This window comes from Eptatretus burgeri, chromosome 4, assembly GCF_056783735.1.
Source record: "Eptatretus burgeri isolate ZD-2024b chromosome 4, Ebu_testis_v1, whole genome shotgun sequence".
Lineage (NCBI taxonomy): Eukaryota > Metazoa > Chordata > Myxini > Myxiniformes > Myxinidae > Eptatretus > Eptatretus burgeri.
The window spans coordinates 85,425,699-85,450,465 of NC_140964.1; the positions used below are offsets into that span (position 1 = coordinate 85,425,699).

Here is a 24,767-nt window from a genome sequence, read left to right on the forward strand (position 1 = left end):
GATGACCCATCCAGGATTGTGCCCAACAGCCAAGGAGACTGCTTAAGCAGCACCAACGCTCTGCACAGAGTATGTCCCAATCTCCTCTCCTCGCTTATGATTCACGTATGTTATGATCATCATAGATCATATGGTGACCTAGCGTTAGCTTAAGTAATTTATTTTCCTGTTCCCCGTCAAGAATGCGTTTTTCCATTTGCATAATTGCCATGCCCGTTGCGCTTTGCGTTTGAGCTCAATCTGGACGTCATTGCTCGATTGAGAGTACAATTCACACCATGAATTGCTCTAACATGTAAAGTGTAATCTTTGAGTCAGAGCTCGATGTGAATCATCATGTTCTGTAACAAGTTTATAACGAATAATTTTCTGTCAAATAAGGAAAGTCATGAGAAGCTTGATGGCTATTTAGCAGAGCAGATGCATGGATCCCATTGTTCACTGTACTGTTATTATTAGCCTCACGTCTTATTCTTCCAAGATGGTCTATATTTCATGTGCAATCTTAATTAGAGAAGCAGGGGTTACTGATAAGGATGAACCAGAAGCACAGATACTGGCACAGGTACGAGACTCACTTTGGTCGACTTCTCACAGGATTGTATGCAACTGGAGAATATACTCCACAGTGTTCGAGAAATCGTGTCTCGCATCTCTGGTTATATTGTTTGACTACAACCCCCCTTCATTAAATGTTCTGTTCAAGATCAACCCACGACCTAGCTCACGTCCACCGGCAGGATCCCAAGTTCTCTTTCGCATTCACTATGTTTATATCTATCCTGCGATAATTTCACTTGACCTTACTGCAAGGGTGTCAACCCCCCCCCCCACCCACCCTAAAACAGACAAACAAAGCAAGGCACACGTTCAGAAATAATTTCAACAGCTCCAAAAATATTTAATAACAGACATTTTGTTTTCATTCAGCAAAAGGATCCATGGTGTTGTGGTTATTTACATTGGAGTGAAAGTGGTGCTGTGTGGTCTTTGTTTGCAGAGAAGAAAGAAGCTCACAGGCTGGGCAGGATGAAATGGTACTAAATCAGTTGGCCAACTGGTTTTGCATCAAATTAACAGGATATTCAAAAACGTATCAGTCAGTGTCTGCTTAGCTATTGCAAAATGGATGAACTCTGCATTCGGCATAGTGAATTTTGTTCAGTTTCCATGTTTTCTTCAACCCACATTTGACAACATAGTACATGATTTTTACCTCCGCCATCGAAGGTGAAGGAGGTTATGTTTTCACCGCTCTCGGTCTGTTTGTGTACAGGATATCTCAAAAAAGTTGTGGACGGATCCAGATGAAATTTTATGGACAAGTTTGGTGTGTGACGAGGACGAACTGATTAGATTTTGGTGGATCCGTGTCTGGATCCCGCTACTATAATTTTTTAAGTGATTCTTCACCATTGAGAGATAGGACCAAAAATGATATATAGCACGATATCTCAAAAATTTGCAGACGGATTCGGAGAAAACTTTGGGGACACATTGGGTGCGTGACAAGGAAGAATTGATTAAATTTTGGTGAATATCCAAATCTGGATCAGACAATTTTTTATGAAGAGATTCTTCATCATTGAGAGCTGTGGCTAAACCAATACATCGCACGATATCTCAAAAGGTTGTTGGCGGTTTCAGATGAAACTTGGTGGACAGGTTGGGTGTGCGACCCCCAACAAATTGGTTCGATTTTGGTGAAGATCTGAATCTGGATCTGGATACGAGAATTATTTAATTTTTAAATTGATTCTTCACCATTTAGAGATAGGGCCAAAAACAATATATAGCATGATATTTCAAAAATGTATTGGGCCTGATGTGTTCTCATGAGTCAGGCATTACGTGGCGGAGGCATGCGCTCTACCGAGTGCCCTTCTAGTTTTAGATGCATTTGGTGCAGAGCAAAGTTTGTTGGTAATGATCATGCTGTTCTAATTTGATTGATATTATTTATTTGTTTCAAACTTCTCCACCTGTCCATAGAGTCTTGGTTTCAGTATTGACACCAGATGGTTTCGAGAAAGGTCAAGCAGAATTATTACATCTTGCTTTACATCTCTTTTCCTAAGATATGCTTCCAAAGACTTTTCAGGAAATGGAGTAAGGAAGGCCATAATGCACTCCAGCGTGGGTCCTCATATGAGCATTCAACTTTGCAGACTCTGCGAAACCCCGGCCGCAGACAGGACAATTGTGAGGACGCTCTCCCGTGTGGATCATCATGTGCCGATTCATATTTCCTATCTGTGTGAAACTTTTACCACAAACGGAGCAATTGTATGGGCGCTCCCCATTGTGGATCCTCATGTGCTTCTTCAAATCACTCAACTTCGTGACAGCTTTATCACAGATAGAGCACTTGAGTGGGCATTTTCCATTCTGGGTCTTCATGTGATTTTCCATATTCCTCAAATTGGAAAAACTCTTGCTGCATATGAGACACTTGTACTGCATTCCCCCAAAGTGGATCTTTTTGTGTTTTGAAAATTCTCTCTCAACTTTTCTGCGACCGTCACAGCCGGCGGACTTCATATTCCTCGAGGAGTCTTTACGGTGCATTTGTTTTCTAAAAAAACCCTCTTTCAATGCCAAGGGGGACCTGGACTTCAATTCACAAAAATGATCTGTCGATCGTTCTGCAAAAACAAACAAGTGAAACCATAATGTCATTTTTTTTGTTCTGTTTCATGATCACATGCACCAGAAATATTCCAAAATGGAGGCATTTATTGTAAGTGAATAATAATAATAATAATAAAATGAACAACATTAAGGATCAGTTGATGTCCAGACTCACCAGCAGCACTGCAAGAATCACTGCAACTTTCCTTTTGCAGATCATACGAATCTTCTGTCACAGAAACACAGCTCAAAGCCTCTGTGGAAGATGAAGCATGGTTGCCTTCAAGACTTTCCACTTGTACTGGATAGATTTCACCTGCATACAACTCAACCTCAGTCCACTGAGGAGATGTACAGGTTATAGTCTAATAAAACGACTACCAATATCATCTATTTCATAAAGAAAATGTAATCAACATCTATCCAGCTCTTCAATAGTGACAGTCCAGAAACTGTGAAGGAGTATAAAAATACAACAAAGATCAACGCCAGCGTATCAAAGCTTCTTGTCACGTTTAGAACCAGACTCCAAAAGGAGTTCAAATGAGATCAAATTGCATTAATGATTCTCAGATGCTGTTGCCGAATCGTCGGTTCCACAATGGTGCGACAAAATTTCTCAACAACAGAAGTTGGAAATGTTCAGTCCCTTTGATTTGTAACCACCTGCAAGATGAGTTTGAATCAGGGTGCAATGTGCTTCTCCTCGACTCAACACTTAGTTTGACATTGGCCTCTCCAGTCCCCAGCTTGAATATCATACACTGTACATTAAACTCCAGTTTTGATTGATGCGATGTTTTAATGACCAGGTGTTTCCACAAATACAATTGTACCAACATTGACAACCTTATCCATTTTACCTTTCTGTATAAAAGGAGACTTTCATGATAGAAACTGCCACATTCGAATCTTAAAAAAGAGATTACTGAACACCAACCCACATAAAACTAAATAAAAACATTTCGAAACAAATTATTGTGCCGAATGTTCACTAGTGTTTATCAATCAACATGAGGCATAAAAGTGAGTTTACAAATGTTTTTATTTATTCAGTTTTATGTGGGTTGGTGTTCACTTATCCATTTTTTTTTCTGTTGAACATAATCCTGAAATAACATTCTTCAAATATTTTAAAATCCCCACACAAGTCATACTTTTTAATTCTTGCATTTTTTTTGTATACCTTGTCGAGGCTCGTATGAGAGCTAACGCACAACGCACAGCAAGGAGGGCATGAGACAAGAGGGGCGGGAGTGAGAAGGACAAAACAGTGGGGAACAGAGACATTAGGAGATCTGTTGAAGGGAGAGGGATGGGGCAGGGAACATGGGGAATACAAGATGGACATTACAGGGACTTTCAGGAAGGAAAGCAGGGAATTTGAAGAAGGTGGGCTTGGGTGGATTATCGGGGGTAGAAAAGATCGAGGATTTGAATGGGGGATGATAAGAGGTGGTAGTGAACAGCTGTTTTGAAGACCTGGAGGGAAGAATGGGATTGAATAGAGTGAGAGAGTTTATTCCAAAGGTGGGAAAAAAGGAATGAAAGAGTGAAGGTGAGCAGCGATTCGTGATTTTGGTAGTTTTACCAGAAGAGGGTTGTTGGTAGACCTTGAGCGCCCTGCAGAAATGTGGTGTGGACACATCGCAGAGAGACCAGGGGGTGGGGTGGGCAAGGCTGGAGAGGAGACGGAAGAAGACAGAAAGACCACCAACCAGCCTGCGGTGAAAAAGTGAGAGGCCCAAAGACTCAGCCTCATCGCGGGAGATACCAATGATCCTGAATGCCTTGGTTTCCACAGCGTGAAGCCGAGAAAGGTGGGAGGCAGGAGCACCAGCCCAGAGGCAAGAGCAGTACTCCATCAGGCTGCAGACGAAAGCTTTGTAGGTGGTCAGGAGTTCAGGTGGGCCGAGGAAGTACTTTACACGATGGAGGATTCCCAGTTGGCGACGGGCTTTGGAGGTGAGGTTTGAAATGTGGCTTTCCCAGGAATGGTCATGGCAGATTGTGAGACCCAGAACCTTGAAAGAAAGGACTTCTTCCAGAGAATTGTGAGAAAGTGGATGGGGGGGGGGTTCTAAATGGTCCTTTCGGAGAGACATAGTGAGATTGTGAGATTTGTCCGGATTGAAAGACATGTTCCATGTGTTGGACCAGTTTGTAATTTTACCCAGACCTGCAGTGAGTGAAGAAGCTGCTGCACGCCGGTCTGAGGGGTGACAGATGGTACAGCAGAGGGTGGAGTCATCAGCAAAGAGAAAAAGAGGATTATCTGGAGAGTTGGAGAGATCATTGATGAAAATCAGAAAAAGAACAGGGCCCAGAACGCAACCTTGAGCAACTCCAGCCTGGACAGGAAGAGGGGATGAAAGAACTCCATTTAGGGCCACACGTTGACTGCGACAGGAGAGGATGTCTGTGAGCCATGAGTGGAGATGGCCTTGGATACCATAGTAAGAGAGTTTGGTGAGCAGGGCAGGGTGCCAGACCGTGTCAAAAGCACGCGATACGTCTCGGGATATGGCTCTGATTTCATGTTCGGCATTGAGAACCTCCATCCATTGTTGGGAGAGCAGAAGCAGCATATCGAGGGTGGAGTGACCTGGTCTGAAACCAAATTGATGATCAGAAATCAAGCCATTGGAGAAGAGGAAGGATTTAATGTCTGAAGCGATGATTGATTCCATAACCTTGCTGATGATTGGCAGAAGGCTAATTGGTCTGTCGTTGCAGGGATCTGTTTTTGCACCTTTTTTATGCAGGGCAATAATGTTTGCTGATTTCCAAGCAGATGCCAGATGACCATGAGAAAATGAGAGGGTGCGTCGAACAGAGAGAGGGTGAGCTCGAGCAGAGGAGCAGGTTTTTTGGATACGTGGGCTGATGCCGTCTGGACCGGTTGCAGAATCTGAGTTGAGGTTTGACAGCAAGCTCTCCACCTTGTCAGGAGAAAGGACACAGAGTCCAGGGACAGTTGGGTGCGACTGGGTAAGGTGGGTAGAGAAAGTGATGGGTTTTCGACACAAGATTTAGCTGCAAACACCGAGTTTAGGCATTCAGCCTTTTCACGTGCGGTATCAGCAGTGCGGCCATTTGAGGTAAGGGAGGGGATGGAGGGGGAACATACACCAGAAACAGATTTGATTAGATGCCATCAGGATTTTGAGGAGGGAGAGAAGTCAGAAAGTTCGGATTTGAGCTTGGAAAGATGTTGTTTTCTGGCTCTCCTGAGGGAAGATACACACTTGTTCCGAGCTTTATGGAAGGAACTGAGATTACCCTCAGTTGGGTTTGCTTTCCATGAGGCAAAGGCAAGTTGTTTCAGGACAACTGACTCGCCACAAGCCTCAGTGAACCAAGGGTGGGGGGAAGGGTGGGACAACTGGAGACGAGAGGGGATAAATCTGTGCATGAGTGAGAGCAAGTTTCTTTGAAAGAATTCCCAGGCTGAGTTGATGTTGGAGAAAGTAGCGATAGGAGACCAGTCGATAAGTTTGATGGCTGCTTGGAGACCCTGCCAGTCTGCTTGAGTGAAATGCCAGACTCGACGGTGGTGAGGTGGTTCTCTGATAATAGCCAGAGAGATGTCCACTTTGACAAGGACGTGGTCAGAATAACCAATTGGAGCGGAGCAAGAGCAGCAGATATTGTCAGGAAAATTTGTCAGTCAGATCCAGAAGAGATGGAGTACCATCGGTTGAGATCCGGGTCAGGAAGTTAACCAATTGAGTCAGTCCCAATGAGTCGCAGAAAGCTTTTGCTGAAGTGCCATGACAGGTGAGAGAGGTACCCACACCAAGCCAACTTGCATGATCACAATTGAAGTCACCACATATGAGGAAGAGAGAGTTTGGATGAGAAGATAGAAGTTGGTTCATGTTTTCGGAGAGCGAGGTGTAAATGGAGTCATCATTCTTTGGTGGACGGTACAGTACACATATAAACATGAGGTGGGAGTGGAGGGGAAGCCGTAGCCAGAGGTATTCCTGGGGGTGTGGGGGTGTGGGGGAGTGAGGGCAGTGCACAGAGAGTGAGGAATAGAGTCTTTGATGAAGAGAGCAACTCTTCCACCAGGACGAGGCTCAGGTCTGTCATACCAGAGGAGGGAGTAACCAGGGAGAGATACTTGGGAGTCAGACACATCTTGGGGGAGGAAAGTTTCTGTTAGGCAGATTATGTGTGGTTTGTCAGTGGAAACCTATATGGAAAGATCTGAAAGGTTTGAGCAAAGGCCCTGGATATTAGAGGCCCACACTGTTAATGAAGAGGGAGGGGAGGAGGCTTTGGGTGCAGGGGGTGGGGAGGGTAGGACAAGAGGCGGTGGGGGGAGAGGGAAGGAGGATTGTTGAAAGAGTGTGGGGGATTGCAGAATAGCATTGGGAGGTGGCCGGATGAGGAGGAGAAAAGGCTCTGTGGTGCTGGGGGAGAAGGTGAGAAGAGAACAAGAGAGGGGGCAGAAGGTGGTTGAGGATTTGAGGAGGTGGAGTGAAGAGATGGAGGTGAGAGTGCAGTGGAAGGAGGCAGCTTTGTGGATGAGAGGGGGGCAACTTTGAGAAGGGTGAGTGAGGGGTGTGAGTGGGGAGAGTTGAGGGAGAAAGGTGAGTGGGGAGAGTTGAGGGAGAAAGGTGAGGGGGGGAGAGTTGAGGGAGAAAGGTGAGGGGGGACTTTTTGAGAGAGGTGAGAGGGAGGCTTGGAGGGAGAAGAGTGTGATGGTTGCTTTGAGAGGGAGGGGTGAGAGGGGTGAATTGGCACTGAAAATGGAAAGCGAACATTCATTGCAAACTGGAATTTTTTTTTAAGTTTTAGGTCAGAGATACGATTAAAACACATTTCTTGATGGATGCAATAAAGGCGAATTCAGAGAATGGAGAGAAGAAACGCTGTCACAGTTGGATTTTTTAGGCAAGGTATGAAGGAAAGGTCGAATTGAGAGCAGTCTGTTTAAATAGCAGAAGAATAGTGCATTATGATACAGTAAAGAGTACCACACGTGTGAAAGAGGAAGATGAAGAATTATAAGAGATCGTTTTTATTGTTGTTATTGTTGGAGAGAGTTTTCATCAGATTAGGTCATGGAAGTGTTGTCGAAAAAATCGTGAGGTGAATGGTGAAATTGGATCGTTAAATGCAGGGGGTCTAAATAGATCACGTGGTTATGGGAGAAGCACTTGGCTCTGGGAAGTGTATCGTCAAAAGTGAAATTATTTATTTCAAATAAGGATTGCGTAACATTCGGAAAAGGGAAGGTTGAAGTAAAATCATGGAAGTGTGTGGTGAATTTGGACGGTAAACGCAGAGTGAAGCTGCTGGGTCGATGAAAAGTACCAGGAAGAGAAGAGAGACACGTGGTTACAGGTGTCGAGATTGAAGGGATACAAGGAAGATTGTTATTTTTTTGATGTATTTTTGAAGAACAGGTAAGATTCGGGAATGGAAGGTTGTAGGAAGAAATCGTGAAGGTAATGGCGAGAGAGGGTCAAGCTCAGAAGAATAAAGATGGTGTGCCGGCAGGAGGAAGAAGAAGAAGAAGAAGAAGAAGGTCAAGAGTAGTGAGTGTGCAAGGAGAAAGGTAGTTTTTTTGTTTTTTTTGTGGATTTAAGACAAGAAATAGTGTTTCGTTGGGAGGGATGGAGGACGTTGGGAAAGTGGGGAAGATAGAAATTGAAGGTAATGGGGAGAAAATACAAATAAACACGATTGTACACCGAGGGGAATGATGGGTTAGCCTGAAGCACCTGGTAAGACAGTCGACAAAAACTCACAAAATAGCACGATTTTTGAAACAAAACCGAACTTGGAACACACAGTAACATGTAGGTGAGAAAATAAACAGTTAAAACAGGACAGATAACGACCGGAAACTTAACTTTGATATCGTCAGCAGAGAGCCCTGAAGGAGACCTGCCGACACTCCAAACCCAGAACTGGAAGTTGATGCAACTCTTTCTCAAGAGCATCTTCCCGTAAAGTAGATGAGATGTGTCCCGAATTGACATGGACCTCAATTTAAAAGTAAATAAATAAATAAATCAGTAACTATTCTTACCTTGTGAGATTAAACCATCCACAATATTCGGCTCCTCTTTGACCACCACAATGACATCTGGAACAATAAACAATCTTGAGTTTCAGTTCTTGGTTTCTGCGATTCCTGACTTGTTTATTTCATCTCCAGCACAATTTGTTTTTTAATAAAACCGATTACATATCGAGGAACACGTGCAAAAGTGAGACTTGAAATTTTTGCCTTCTTATCCGATTAGGGTAAAAATGACAATGCAGCTGAGTTTGAGGCACATTGGAAGAATGGTTGTTGCCCATTCATGGATTTCCATTTAAATGACCCAAAACAATTCCCCATCCTTCAACTATAATTTTATAAACATTGTTAGCACATGTGCCATCAAATTAAGTTTCATTTAAGCATTTTCTTCCAAATGTGAACAACACATTTGAAATGCGTTGGGAGTATTTTGTGTTCCAATTTGAACACATACCTTACGGTACTCTGCCAAGTTCACACCCCATATAAAAGTATGAATTTGGCTTGCATCTCATAATCCTTAACCGATAGGCAAAAAAAATTAAAAATATATATATTTGCAACAGCCCGTGTTTCACAGTTGATTGGTGGATCAGCATTAGCAATAGGAACACTCCTGACATCAAACTCAACAATTGGTGGGTCAGCCTGGTACAGACCCTCAAAGTAACTGGCTCAGTGAGCCTTCACTTCGGACCCCTCTATCAAGGGCCCACCTCCCTCCGCTTAACTGCAGTACACCGAGGGACGGACTTGGATGAATGCAATGCATGAATTCCCCTGTAAGCAGGATGAGAATCACTTGACCACAGGTGATGCTATACCCCCTCACAGATTCCTCGCACATGGGCCTCCTTGTCCGCCCTCAGTGCACGAACAGTTTTACACCTAAACTCCCTGAACAGCTCAGCTCTGGCTTCAAGCCTGGCCCTGTGACTCTTAGTCAGGTTCACTGTCAGTAAATTAATTTTCATTCAAAATCTTGGTAGATTAGCAAACCTATACATTTTCGGAAACGTTATAACATGGAGAATCCGAAAATCAATGTTTACATTTACGGAGATTCCGCCGTGGCGGCCATTTTTGGATTTTCAAAATGGCGGCCATGCAGGTATGTCCGCAAATGTAAACATGTATTTTTAGATTCCCCATGTGATAACGTTTTCGAAAATGTATAGGTTTGCTAATCTCCCAAGACTTTGAACGAAAAAAACATAGTGTACCTGACTATCTGGTCAATGATATCCAGTGTCCCTTGAGAAATGAAGTTCTTCATCTGACGGTGGGTTCTAAGACGTCCAACGGCAACATCAAGTATGGTAGACTTGATGGCACTCCACAACTCTTCATGATTCCCCAAAGCACCCAGACCCCCCCTCCCCACCAATACCCACTCAGCCTGTTTGCAAAATACTCAGCTATCCTCTTATCCTTGAGCTTACCAACATCGAACCTCAACTGGGATGGTACCATTCTCCTGGATTTCAGCTGCAACTTCAGAGTTGCTACAACAAGCCTGTGGTTGGTATTGAGAAATTGAGCACTCCAGTTGACTCTGCAGTTCTGAATCATCCTCCAGCGACTATCAACGAGCACATGACCACTCTCTTTTGCCATGTCACCAGCGTTGGAATACCAAGTCCAGCGATGAGCCTGTGGGCGCTGAAACTATGAACCAGCCACCATAAGTCCACGACTTCTTGCAAAGTCAAGAGAATTAGTGCTATTCTGGTTCACAGTTCCAGACCCATGGGGACCAACACACATCTCATAACCATCCCCATCAGTGCCAGTCGATGAATTTCAATCCCCCAAGACTAGAAGAGTATCTTGCCTGGGGCAATGATCAACCACAGACTTGAGCGTGGCATAGAATGCATCCTTCACAGTGAGATCACTCGCCTCAGTCAGAGCATATACAGAGACCAAGGAAATGACACCCGAGGAGTGACGAATCCTTAGTCTCATAAGACGCTCGTTGACTAGTGTTACCTCAATTATCATGGAAGTCAGCTTATTGAATACAGCCACAGCAACTCCTTGGGCATGGTAACCATTAGAGTGACCAGTCCAGTAGTAGATGTAAACACCGGCCATGATCTCACCGCTATCCGGTCTCCGAACCTCAGAGTGCTGCAAAACCGAAGTTCAAACACTGGAGCTCAGATGATCATCCTCTCTTAAGCAAAGGACATTCCAGGCACCCCCTCCCCCCCCGAAGGGACCACCTCAGACTAACCCAAGAAACCACCATTTGGTGGACAAAACCTTAGCACCACCCTGACACACACGACCGTAATCTGACCCGGAAAGGTTACATTGTGGTTTTCCTCCCATCATCAAAGAATGGGGGTCCTGAAGGATTTCCCCAATCTCATCATCTGGTGAGCTGCCCTGCTTAGGGCAGCAGCACAGGAGGGACTCCCACATAAATGGTTTTCAATTTTCTTAAACTTTTTTTGTGTTTTGCAGAGTGAAGGGTTTTACGTTGGCTGGAGTGCAAATTCTGCCACCAACCTCCTTCAAAAAAGTAACCCAACTGCAGGAGGACGTCCGCAGACACAGTTGGGCACGAGATATGGATGGCCATTGGCTCACTAGATATGGACGGCCATTAGCTCACAAGGTGCTCCTCTGCCCTTTGACAGGTTTGTTTTTAATCCTGCTGGATGTCCATATTCATATACTCTTCTCACCAGGAAACCTGGTGGGGAAGATGGTTTAGTCGTCGACAACCCGACCATGAAACAGGTTAGTACAGGTTTACATGGTACCTGAAGCAAGTCACAGATCAAACCTGGCCTGACCAGACTTCTCTCACAGGCCTCAGGTAACTTCACAGATGCTGAAAATTACTCAGCAGTGTGGGATAAATCCCCCACACCCTCAGGTGTTAATGTTTATAGAATCCGTTCAACAAAACAGCGATGTCTAAACCTAGTTCAACAAAACAGCAATGTCTAAGCCAAAGTTCTAATTGTTTTGCACAATGATGAATGTTTCTCACTGTCATACCAGCTCTTGTTGTTAATAAGAACACTGCATGTCAGAATACTCGTATCACAGCACATGCTTGAAATGCATGCATCATCGCTTACATTTACTACAGGGAAAACTGACAAATTGTGCCTTCTCTGTGCATTTCCATTGTGAATAAGCCATTAGACACTTTAGGAGATTATGGAGGAAATAATATAAAAACCTGGTTCCGTTGAAACAGCATTGCTGGATTGAGTTGGTGAAGCATATTCAAGCCTTTCTTGAAGTTGATTTAAGGATCTTTGTGAACTTGGAGGAATGGTGCTTTGGGGATCAACTGCATCCTCCAGATTTTCTACACGTGCACAAAAGCTCAATGTTAGTCCACAATTGTAATGTGGAGGTAAACACTCAAATTCGCAAAGTTACTTATGTTTATTTAACTGCAAAAGTTGGACTATCTTAAAAAAATGCTTTTCCAAGATTGTGCATTAATTTTGTTTGTATTTGACAAAGGGGTAATTCCATGGGAAAAGTTACCTGGTGGCTATTTTTTGAAAGTACATTTTTCATTAAACCTTATATACCATATGACAGATCATGAATTGAAATAATTGAGTTTTTGCAAGATTAGCTTCATCAAACAGTGTCTGTATACATTGTAGCATCTCATGACGGTTATTAATTAACGTCCAGAGATGTTACGTCCGTTACGCTCAGGTGTTACGTCCGTTACATTACATTTGCCATGGTACTGCCTACTCGGTATCATTAATTCCTCAAATAAATACTGGGAATACAATGACGTACCAATACCAAGCTACTATACCATATTTAGTCTTCTGTCGTAGAACACTTCACAGAAATTTGTGAGCAAAACGATCATCATGCTAAAGCGGGTATTTTGACGGTTACATCTGTTACGAAGATTCATCATATCGTAGCACTGAGGCAAAAATTCTTAATCTCATATGATTACCATTTCCTGGCACCTTTGTGTTCACTGCATAAAATAAACCAATACATTTGGTACGATAACCTTGTTCTTCATGAAATATTTTTGAGAACTGCCAATAAGTTCTGTCTGAATGTTACGTCCGTTACGGTGGAATTACCCAAAGTATAAATACAATTATCCAAGTGGACAGGAGGGGGATGGGGGGGGGCCTGAAAACATACTAACAACAGGGTAGAGGAACAAAATATATACTTTTCCAAGTTTATGTAATTTATACAAGTATACTCGTGCTACTTCAGTCTTGCGTCATCTTTTAAAGGACTTACCAGTAAGCATTAGAGCAAGTTCAACACAGAGCAATGAGAATGGCTTTGGTGTTTAGTGATGAGGAAAGGTGAGACTGGAAGGAAATGTTTATACTTCAGTGAAGATTATTACTTACATTATGGGGCACTCCCACTCGGAGAGCATACCCTTCATGGCCCACCTTCAATGGGAAATATTCTGCCGCAGTCTTGGAAATGGACTTTATAATTTTTGACATAAATTTTATTGATCACATGTAAATGGGACATTTTCACAAAAGCGGGTGGGTTAACGTTAAAGAACAAACTCAAAAATCAACTTTCTTTGATATTCTCGAAATAGTGTTTGAACCCCTTATAAGGCCTAGAAAAATGTTCAAATGATGTCGGCAACGCAGGATCACCATAAGGCCCCTGCACTGACTGGGCAATATATGCTTGATAAAAAATTCTCTGACAGTCTTTACCATTACCTGACCCACTTTTGTGAAAATGTCCCTTATACTCCCTATCATAAGATAAAGGAAGATGATCTTTGTGATGCTGATTACCACCAAAGGTAGTGCTATTTCCACATCAATTTTGGAGTTTCGGTGACATCCACATTTGCTCAATTTTTAGGAACTTTAGAGATAATCTTTAAATGAGCAAAACAAAGCAACATAGTGCCATTTAACAAGGTGCAAACAGACTTTGGAGTTTAGATTATAGAGGGCAGTAGATTTTATGGTGAGGTGAGTATTATTTTTCTCCCTCTTACTCTGTTCATCTATTACTTTTAATGGCCATAAACTAATCCAATTTGAAACAATGGGCTGGGAAATCAAACCCAGGCTATATAGTTCATCGGTAACTGCACTTCCTCTGCAACATTTGTCGGACTCACTGTCTCATAGATCTCATGACAATTCTTGTTCCGTATTTTGCAGCATCCACCAGTACACCGATTGGTTGAGTTTACTGGTGGATCCTGCAAACCCTTCATGTCTTTTTTTAAAACTCCATAAGGATTACAACATAACACACAGATAGACAGAAACCTCATTAACTCTGTCCCTAAATAATATCATTTGGACTTACTATTCACACACAATAATACAAATTTAAGATATAAAGGTGTGGTTTTATGTTTATGCATATTTGAAACAAATGTTTTAGAGTATAGTGTAAGATGAATTTCCTCATCTCTGCAACTTGTGTATCAAAGCAAAGAAAAATTAAGTTTTCACAACCAGCAGATACTGTCAAACAGTGAAAAGACAACATAATAAAGCACTCAAAGTGGAAAAAAAAAACGACAGCATGCTACATGCGCAAAGACAAAAATATTGAAGCATTCACGGGAAGGTATGGGACAACCCCACCCCCTCTTGCATTTGTGTTTGCTGCAAATAATGCCACATCTGCGTATGTATTTTGTGAATGCGCATACATAGACAAAATGTAATGAAAGAGTTAATGGAGTACATCCAGCATAAAGGGCCCCAAGTTCCACAGATCTGATTTCAACTTGTTCGCAATTCCGTAGTTTATTACTTTTATTCCCACGGTTATACATTGCCCTGGAAGCCAATACCACCACCCAAGGGGAAGAACGATGCAAGGAGCGGAGGGAGCATTAGCCAAGCAAGATATTGCCCACCTGAGCCTTGAAGAAGTTGGGTGCCAAGGGGCAAGTGAGTCAGTGAGAGCTGGAGAGTGGAGTAGCGTGGTTTGGTGGCACGAGAAGTGCTGAGAACTGGAGGAAAAGAGTCTTGCCTGCGGCGCACTCAGTTTGTTGGTATGTTTTGGCCACCGACCTGAAGGAAATCTGAAAACTTACAAGGCGCCAGACTTGACTACAGAGCGTCCCACCTGAAAACATGGCTGTTGTGGATGATCACACCAACTGGGTGATCCTCCCCTCACTCTTGTCCCTGCATATCAATTTGTTCTTTTGGTCGCATCCTGCCATCATTGGGGCAGGAGGTGGGGAGGGGAGCGGCAGGGGTATTTATATGTGGTCCCATGGCGAGACTACAAGTAGGCGTAATATGGTCCAGTGCAGATGCTTCATCAGTTTTGTTCCTCCTAGGTGTGTGTTGTATATGAGGTGTGTTCAAAAAGTATCTAACCTTAATTCGTGCGTAAACAAATGAAGCTAGGGAGGCGTGGTTTGGTGCACGTATGTTGGCGATCCTAATTTGTATGCGTGAATATTTTCCTGCCTGCAGAAGCTGTCAATCGCCGACAGACCGCCAATGAGTGAGGAAGTGGAAGTGAGCGCTGTCGGATTTTCGTTTTTGACAAAATGACAAAAACTTGAACAACGCTACTGCATCAAATTTTGTGTAAAGCTTGGCGATTCCCAAGTGGAAACGATCCGCAAGATTCAACAGGCCTTCGGGAACGAAGCAATGGGAACCACACAGATAAGAGTGGTACAACCGCTTCAAAGATGGTTGCACATCAGTGGAAAGTGAAGCACGTTCTGGTAGGCCCTCAACATCCCGAAATGAGATCGTCATTGACCAAGTCAGGGCCCTGCTGATGCAAGATCGTCGAATCACGATCAGAGAACTTGCAGACGAGGTGGGCGTCAGCATTGGATCAGTTCATTCCATTGTGACTGAGGATTTGGGCTTATGGAGAATCTCAGCGAAGTTCGTGCCAAAGCTGCTAACGATCGAGCAGAAGCAACTCCGTTTGGAGATCGCACAGGACATGCTGGAGACTGAACAGCGATCCCAACTTCTTCAACACAGTGATCACTGGCGATGAGACCACAGTGATCCATCATTTTGTCAAAAACGAAAATCCGACGACGCTCACTTACACTTCCTCACGCATCGGCAGTCTGTTGGCGACTGACAGCTTCTGCAGGCGGGAAAATATTCATGCATACGAATTAGGATCGCCTACATACGTGCACCAAACCACGCCTCCCTAGCTTCATTTGTTTATGCACAAAAAATTAAGGTTGGATACTTTTTGAACACACCTCTTATATTAAACCAGTAAACACTACCCATAGAGCAGGAGGAAGGGGAGAGAGAGACAGACAGAGAGGAAGGGTGGAGGAGGGGGATGGGGAAGGCAGCATGAGGGGAGGGAGATGGGGAAGGCAGCATGAGGGGAGGGGATGGAGAAGGGAGGGGGATGGATGGTATTTAACATAATGGACGAACTACAGTAATGAGCAAGGTCCATTGAACACTCCGGAAGTTTCCGGACGGTGTTTATTATGACCGCACTGGCTTGGCAAGTGATTAGCGATCGGTTATTATAAATATCACCAGAAACGTCCGGAATGTCAAACAATGTCTGAATTGGACAAATGAACACTTCTTGTTTTTTTTTAAATCATTTGGACTTGTTCGCATATCATTAGGAATACATGCTCTGGAACTCAGCATACATTGCAAATGGAAACTTTAACTCGAAAGCAGTTGAAACTGCTGCTAAGATAATTTCTGCAGTTCAAATTTTGAAATTCGGCTCATGTTAAGAGATTATCGCATTTGCGGAAATGAAATAAAAAGCACGAACACTGGCGTCTCCGGGCATTTATAGGTATTGCAATGTATCCAGCCATTCATAGGTATGATGATATAAGTAAAGAAAGTGGAAAAAAAAATCATGAGCATTTTATCGTGAAGAAACTGCTGCGGCCTATTCCAAGTCGAGGCATTGTTGAGCAGGCCGAACAAAATGACGAATTAAGACCCGAACAAGCTGACCGAGGGCTAACCAAGAATTCTTTGATAAAGGATATAATTAAATAAGGCCGTTAATTATCTTCAAAAGTGGTGTTTAAATTTACCCAAACATACAATTTTCACTCTTTCATGACGTTCGAGTTCCCTTGGTATGCATGCAAATTGGGGCCCACTAGGTTTCATAGTTTTGGAGTTACGGAGGAGAGACACACACTGACGGACACTGACATTTATTATTGTCGATTAATAACAGTGTTGTACAAAATGCCGTTATTTTGCATTTATTATTAAATTATTTGCAATTGCGAGTCAATAATCTTTGTTTGTGGCCTTTGTTGGGTGATTCCGATAGTGAAGTAAATAACCGTTGGGATTTGTGGTGCAGAAGAGGGTCACACGAGCATTCGTGCCTCCCGGTTCAGATTTGACCTATAGATTCCCTCGGTGATTCTTGGGAAACCAAGCCAGGCAAACACATTCTGCACAAGATCCACAAACATTACAACATTGTATTTAATGAAGTGCAAAAGCTCTGGCTCACACTTTTGTGATTGGGTTAAAGAAAATTTCAAGATTTTGGCCACTTCGGCTAAACTCTTCATCGGTTTCGTGAATGCCCCGTGTACTTTTCATTTGGTCTGGAATTTAATGCAATTTTCAAGCAAACACATGTGCTCCAAATATAAAATAAAATAAAAGAAATTAATATGTATGTACAAAACACATTTTGATTAAACCATTATATACAAGTACCTTGGAGAGCTCTCAACTATTGTAAACAAATCCAAATTATTACATCACATACCAAGCTGGATTCTTCCTCCGTGTTCCTCTTGCTGATGGCTGCAGACATCACTTATATTGATCCCAAGGTGTGTATTTTCATCAGCATAAGACATGGATGGAGATTTTAAAGAACTAAGCTTCTGGGAGCAACTAAAGAACTCTCGGCTGACAACTTCAAACAATGAGCACAAAATGTCCACCAGAGGTCCTTCAGGTTGGAAAATGTGTAGCTCCAAGCAAGATTCCACAAATTTGTGGAACTCAGCATACATTGCAAATGGAAACTTTTGTTTAGTGAGAGAAAACAGCTCAGCTCGCAAAGTAATGGAATCCGTACAGGCTTGAAGAACCTCATAGCTCTCAATGCCCAGCTCCGTTACTATAGCCTGCGCTGTTTTTTCTCTTAGACCCTGTGCATGCAACCATGCTGTGAAGCTCTCGGGTTCAGCCATAACCTGTCAATGAGAGAAAACTGGTTTAAAGAGTGAAGGTTGCAAATGGATTACATATCAGCATATTGTTAAATCAGAAACAGTGCAGGCATCCCCCCCCCCACACCATTATATATATATATATATATATATATATATATATATATATATATATATATATATATATATATATATAATATATATATATATGTATACACACACACACACACACACACACACACACACACACACACACACACACACACACACACACACACACACACACACACACGTGTAGGCCATGCCACAATCTTTTTCCTATTATTGGTGAGTACAGTGCTGAACTCATTTATTTTTCCTCAATTTTGATGAATTAATGGTGGGTATTCATTTAATTACCCTACGCACACGAAGTGAAAAGCGGGGTTAAGGAATTGGTTCACTTCTGTGTCTGTCCTTCTGTCTACAAACATCAGTTTACGATTGAGGAACAACTTTATATCAATTGAATGTTATATTTTGAACACAAATCGGAAAACAAACGTGCAGTTTAGCAGCACCTTGGCTCTAAATTTGTCCCAATTGTGCATGTGCAGAGTAGTCAGATATTTACCTTCGCAAACTTTGTTGCGAAGATTATGTTTTGATCGCTGTGTATTTATTTATTTGTGAATGTGTGTTTGTTTGTTTGTTATTCGCATAACTCCAAAAGTATTGAACTGAATCGCAGCAAATTTGGTGGGATGATTGGTTGTTATCCGAGGACCATTTGATTTGATTTTGGGAGCGATCGGGTCAAGGTCAAGGTCATGAAAAGGTCAAAATCGTCTTTTTACCATAGCGTGGTCAATTTGTATCCAATTTGCATGCAACTAATGCCAAAATGTTCAGAATTCAATGCCCCATCTTGTGATATGTGACATGACACAATGACGTAATAACCCTTATTAGCGGTTGGGAGTCAAAGGTCAGGGGGGGTCACGACAGTGCAAAATGTGCGGTTTTAGTCATAACACGGTCAATTCTTATCCGATTTGCATGAAACCAACACCAAAATGTTGACTGTTCTGTTCCCCACACTCTAATACCAATTACAAAAATAAAAGTACAAAGGTCTAGGTCGAGGTCATGAAAAGGTCAAAATCGTCATTTTGCCATAGTGCGGTCGATTTTTATCCAATTTGCATGCAACCAATGCCAAAATGTTGTGAATTCAATGCCCAATCTTGCGATATACGATATGACACAATGACGTCATTACCTTTGTTAGCGGTTTGGGTCAAAGGTCAGGGGGGTCAACGACCTTTATTATCATAACGCAGTCAATTCTTATACAATTTGCATGTAAGTAGATTCAAAATGTTTAGAATTCAATTCCCTATCCTGTGATGTGTAATATTTGACAGTGACTTTATTGGTGAGTTAAAAACATTGGGGGGGAGGGGTGTCACTGAACTTATTTCTTATAATGTGACCAGTTGTCATCAGATTGACTTGACACCGACACCCAAAAAGGTCAGGGAGTTCATACAGAAATTGTACAATGTACGTGAATCAGTGTCAAACAGCAGGAAATTTAATGTTTTTAAGGCATCATAACACATATGAGATGGCAGATGTGGTATGGGATTAAATACCCTCACAATCAACGGTTTCTGGGGGGGGTGCAAAATGTAGCGTTGGCGAAGGTATGCGCTCTACTGAGTGCCCGTTCTAGTTTTCTTTGCCTTTCTCCCTGTCTGGCAGTCAAACAAAATTGAAAACCATTCCAAACAGGAAACGTACTGTTTTTGAATAAATCAATTAAGGGACACAAACAACCGGCACGAATAACTAATGTGACGTGTTAAACAGAGTATTGTATAAAACACTGCATCTACAACAGTAAGCTTCTGGATTTTTTTTGTTCTACTTTTAAAGTCTCTATTTGATTTCAATTGAATTATATACCTGAACACTGTAGAACACAAATCGCCTTTTTGACACTTTCAAAACCCTTCCATTTAGCAGTACCTGGACATGTTAAACAAGGTGGTGTGTAAGACTGCATCAACGGTGCTAAACTTTCAGAATTTTTATTACTAAGACTTAAAATCATTACTTTATTTCAAAGGACATATACAGGGTGAGTCAGAAGTAGCGCCCGATTTCTGTCAGTTGATTGTTTGTTTTCCATTTGTATTACAGTGTACAAGAAGGTAGAAATAAATGAATGACATGTTTATCTAATCATTTATTCAAGAAAAAAAATTATTACGGAACTGTACCAAGCTGTTTTACTTGCAATAATGCAAGAATCTGACAGCCGAAAAAACATAAATTGGGTGCTACTTTTGACTCACCCTGTATTTAAACAGTGCACGGGATAAGGAGTTCTGTATCAATTTACTGAGTTATGATGGATGTCTTTTGTATTTAGTTAGGTTAGGTTTGGTTGCCTCAGGTGTCCGAACATCAGCTCTCAGGAACACATCTTCAATTTATAACTGTCTATGGGAAAATGTTTTTCACTATACAACAATACTTTCTTGGAACGCATCGAGTTCGTATAGGAGGGCCAGTATGAACAAAAATTTAGCATATTTTAATCACCTGTCGAATATGACCAGTTCAATGAGATAGATTCCAGATGACTAATATATATATATATATATACCATGTACAAAAAAAAGGCAAAGGGAGGGAGGAAATACAGCAACCTGGAAGCAAGAGGGCGGGGTTAGGTAGGGTTAATGTGGGTAGAAAGGATCATGTGTACGAATGGGGGCTGACATATGGTAGTGCACTGCTTGCTAGAAGCCCTGGAGAGGGAAGATTGGATTCAGGATATGTGCGAGCTACTGTACATGCTCCAACATCAACAGTGGTGGTAGTTTATTGAAGTAGAGAGGTAAAACTGGCATTCAATGAAGCTAAGAATTTGAAGGCACTATTACCAATTGAAAATTATCACCAGAACAAGTCTTTTATGTTAGTCATTTTATTTTTTTCATATAATCAAGAAGCTACAATGACAATCGAGAACCACCAGAAACTACAATGCAACATTCAAAATGGCAATCACACATATCCTCTATTGGGTGACCTGAGAAAGGGTTGAAAAAAAAAAAAAAAAAAAAGGAGAAGTGGGTGGAAAGGCAAGATATTTGAGAGATTAACCAGGAAGTGGGTTACTGAACGAACATGTGCATCCAGGAAGAGCTGGTGGGGGTGGAAGGGCTGAGTGTAGAGGGAACAACATGGGGAGAGGCTAAACAGAGGCCACCAACCTGTCTGGGATGTGTGAGCAGCAGGCCTTGCGTTTCAGCCTCACTGTGGATTATAATAATGTTGAGTGCTTTCGACTCCTCAGATGTAATCCTGAGGTATGAGCCCACATGGGTAGAGCAGTACTCCATTAAGCTACAGATTGTAGGCTTGGAGTAGTGATTTTCACAATGATTTTGAACAATGGAAGATTCACAGTTTGTTGCTGGCTTTTGAGGGTGGGCTTTGCTATATTGTCAGGCCATGCATGGCTGAGAATTTCAAGACTGAACATTTTCCAGTGGCTGACCATGGGTATAGATAGGTGAGTTAATGGGGTGATCTTTCCAGAGTTGAAGGGTAAGACTGACATTTTCCTGGATTGAAAAACCACTTGTTAGACAAACATCTAATAAATTCCAGATGAGCAGAATGACGCAGCCAATATCAGCTTATAGCATCAATGGGATTGGGGTGCTGCATGAGAGAATGTAGAAGCATTTGCAAAAGGAGGAAAGGGTTTTCAGGAGCATCAGGTCATTTATGTACATGAGGAACAAGATCTGGCCCAAGATATTGCCTCGGGGTATTACAATTTCCAAACTCCATGGACAAAAAGGTTCCATTTCTAGGAACACGTTGATTGTACGAGTAGAGTTCAGAAAGGCAGGTGTGAGGGCATCTTTGTATGCCATAGGCAGAGAGCTTGGCAAGCACAGCAGGATGTCAGACTGTTTAATCCCCAAAATATGTCCAGAGATGGTCCTGACCTCACTGTGGATTTAGGACCTTGAACTATTGTTCAGAGGAGCAACAGCTTGTCCAGAATACAAACTCGTGGTCAGAGATCAAGTTGTTTGAAAAGAGGAAAGACTTGATGTCAACAGTAAACAAAGGGGCAATACCCCTGGGCGCTCACCTGGTAGCGGCTGGATAAAATAATCCAGGGAACCACTGGGAGGCATGGATGACCTGCAAGATATCTTACGGAGTAAAAAGTAAATACCTAAATTATTTTTGGTTTTTTTTTTTGATGTCGTGAACAAACTTTGGTACATCACGGGTGATAAAGGTTGTGGTCAACTTTCATCGAAATTGTGCATGTAGTTTCAGAGAAGAAAGCAAATACCTATTTGGGGGGAAACCCCCCTTTATACCCCCTTAGAGCCCAATTTTTCTCATGTCATGAACAAACTTTGGTTCATCATGGGTGACGAAGGTTGTTGGAACGTTTCATCAGAATTGCATGTGTAGTTTCAGAGAAGTAGTTGCAAGTATTTGTGGACGGACGGACGACGTGCCATCCCCCAAGCTCCGTGCCATCCCCCAAGCTCCGTGCCATCCCCAAAGCTCCGCAGAAATATGTTCCATGTGAGCCAACAATGGATACCGTGACTGTACCGAAGTGGAAGTGTACTGTTCTATAGTTGAGATGATACGCTTTCACATCATTCTTGAGAACAGTGTTTGTTGACTTCCAGACAGAAGGGAGATAGCCTTGGAGAACAGCTTGAAAAGTGCAGACGGAGAAGAAGAAAGAGCAGGAGACCAGCTTTTGAGAACATGGGCACCAATGCCATCTGGATACCTTCACTGGAGCAGGGTTTGGACAAGACAGAACTTTCTCTACCCTCTCGGGTGAGGAGGACATCAAGTCCAGTCGACAGTGTGTGTGAAGGGCTAAGATAGGGATGGCCAGTGTGTATGAAGGGCTCTCGGGTGAGGAGGACATCAAGTTAATTTGACAGTGTGTGTGAAGGGCTAAGATAGGGATGGCCAGTGTGTATGAAGGGCTCTTGGGTGAGGAGGCAGGGATGGGTCGTGCACACGAGATTTGGAGGCGAACGCCGAGTTGAGGCATTCAGACTTTGTGCCACAAGAGTCTGCGGTGTTGTCCTTTGAGGTGAGAGAAGGGATGGAAGCTGAGCGCACACACCAGAGACGGACTTGTAGGCACCACCATGACCTTGAAAAAGGAGATTTGCAGGATGATGTTTCCTGGCTTATCCGAGGATGGACACACACACAGTTATTGTGGACTGTGGTTTGAAGTTGCCCTCAGTTGGGTTCGCCATCCATATTGACCGTTGAGAAAGCAAGCAGCTTCACCACAACTGCCTCCCCACAGGATTCAACGCAGTAGAGCCGAGATGCACCGGACAGATTGACAGGATGTATGAGGGTGGGTGGGGGGTAAGATGTATGAGGGGGGCGGGGGTAAGATGTATGAGGGGGCGGGGGTAAGATGTATGAGGGGGAGCGGGGTAAGATGTATGAGGGGGGGGCGGGGTAAGATGTATGAGGGGGAGCGGGGGTAAGATGTATGAGGGGGCGGGGGTAAGATGTATGAGGGGGGCGGGGGTAAGATGTATGAGGGGAGCAGGGGTAAGATGTATGAGGGGGAGCGGGGTAAGATGTATGAGGGGGCGGGGGTAAGATGTATGAGGGGGGGCGGGGGTAAGATGTATGAGGGGGGGCGGGGGTAAGATGTACGCGAGAGAACACATTTTTTGTGAAAGTTATACCAGGTAAATCCTAAAAGCAGATACTGAGGAAGCGGAAGCCTCCAACCTTTTGTGAGACGTCAGATTGATGTTCCCGCCAGTTGGCCTGCGTCTTCAATTATATATCCTTCACGTGTTAGATTAAATAAATAAATCTTCCATGAACGGGAGACAACAGAGAATAAAAACAACACCGTGGTCACGTACCAACTCGGTCCTTTTAACTGTGGTGGGTCTCGGGTCACGTGGGACGGCGACGGAACAGCGTGAACGAGACGTTTTAAACTAATCAACGAGTTTCCGTCGATGGGGTTTTTGCACAAAGCTTAATACGAGCTCAGGTGATCTCGACAGGTTTATTTATCAACATTTTAAAAGGGTGAACGTTTCGGTTCGTCTTTCTTTCTCTACCTCATTCACTTCCGGGGAGAAGCACAAAGTACAAAAAAACAACAACAACAACCACAAACTCCCGCGGAATGCTAAATGTGTTCGTTGAGAAAGATTCGGAAAGTCGATGGAATTGCGTAAAAAAAAATACAACTAACATCTCGTGAGTGACACTCTCTGCATCCCGAGCACGCTCGAATAAATACCATAACACAGCAGCAACCAGCAAACAAGAAAGGACACCTTCCACACGTGTTGCAGAGCACGTCACCACGGAGGACAAAATGACGTCACGACGTACGATCGAGTCGTCTGCAGTCCTTTGCTTTCCCTTTTATAATTTGTGATATTTGTTTACATTTCGAGCAGATTCGGCTTTAAATCATCTCAAGACGAGAAAAATATAACAACCAAATAGGCAATGGAACAAAGGCTCTCAATCCTAAAACAACATTAAATGGAGCGTACAAGTTAGATCTGTGAAGGTGGACGATGTGCAAAACGAAATTGAAAGTACTGTATGTACATATATATATATATATATATATATATATATATATATATATATATATATATATATATATATATATATGTAGATATAAATAAATGTGAACAGAATTGAGTTTCTCCCTGTTAAAGTCTTAAACATAGGTGCAATACCCCTGGGTGCTCACCTGGTCGTGGCTGGATAAGATAACTAGGGAATCACTGGGAGAGATGGACGAGGCACAAAATATGTAACGGAGAAGAAAGTAATAACCTCTGGATTTGTTTTTTCATGTCGTGAACAAAC

General features: G+C 42.8%; 2 protein-coding genes across 2 annotated transcripts in view; one reads left to right on the plus strand and one right to left on the minus strand.

Annotated features, from left to right (window-relative positions):
* The window catches only part of FTCD (formimidoyltransferase cyclodeaminase), a 154,961-nt gene that overhangs the window by 66,379 nt on the left and 63,815 nt on the right, over nt 1–24,767 (plus strand). The window lies entirely within an intron of this gene.
* LOC147028591 (uncharacterized) lies at nt 878–24,221 on the minus strand. Its single transcript, XM_085879143.1, has 6 exons — nt 24,181–24,221; nt 17,423–17,858; nt 11,880–12,011; nt 8,681–8,737; nt 2,807–2,947; nt 878–2,645 (listed from the first exon to the last, which is right to left on the minus strand). The coding sequence occupies exons 1-6, from the start codon at nt 24,181–24,183 to the stop codon at nt 2,098–2,100; spliced, it is 1,317 nt and encodes a 438-aa protein (XP_085735269.1). The 5' UTR covers nt 24,184–24,221; the 3' UTR covers nt 878–2,097.

What these genes read in the sequence shown, in the direction of transcription:
- LOC147028591 (XM_085879143.1), bottom strand. An exon ending in CGGAGGAAGAATCCAGCTTG is followed by an intron (nt 12,012 to 17,422) that starts GTATGTGATGTA and finishes GTGCACGTGTAG; the next exon opens with AAAATCTGGAGGATGCAGTT. An exon ending in TGATTCTTGCAGTGCTGCTG is followed by an intron (nt 2,646 to 2,806) that starts GTGAGTCTGGAC and finishes TTGTTTTTGCAG; the next exon opens with AACGATCGACAGATCATTTT.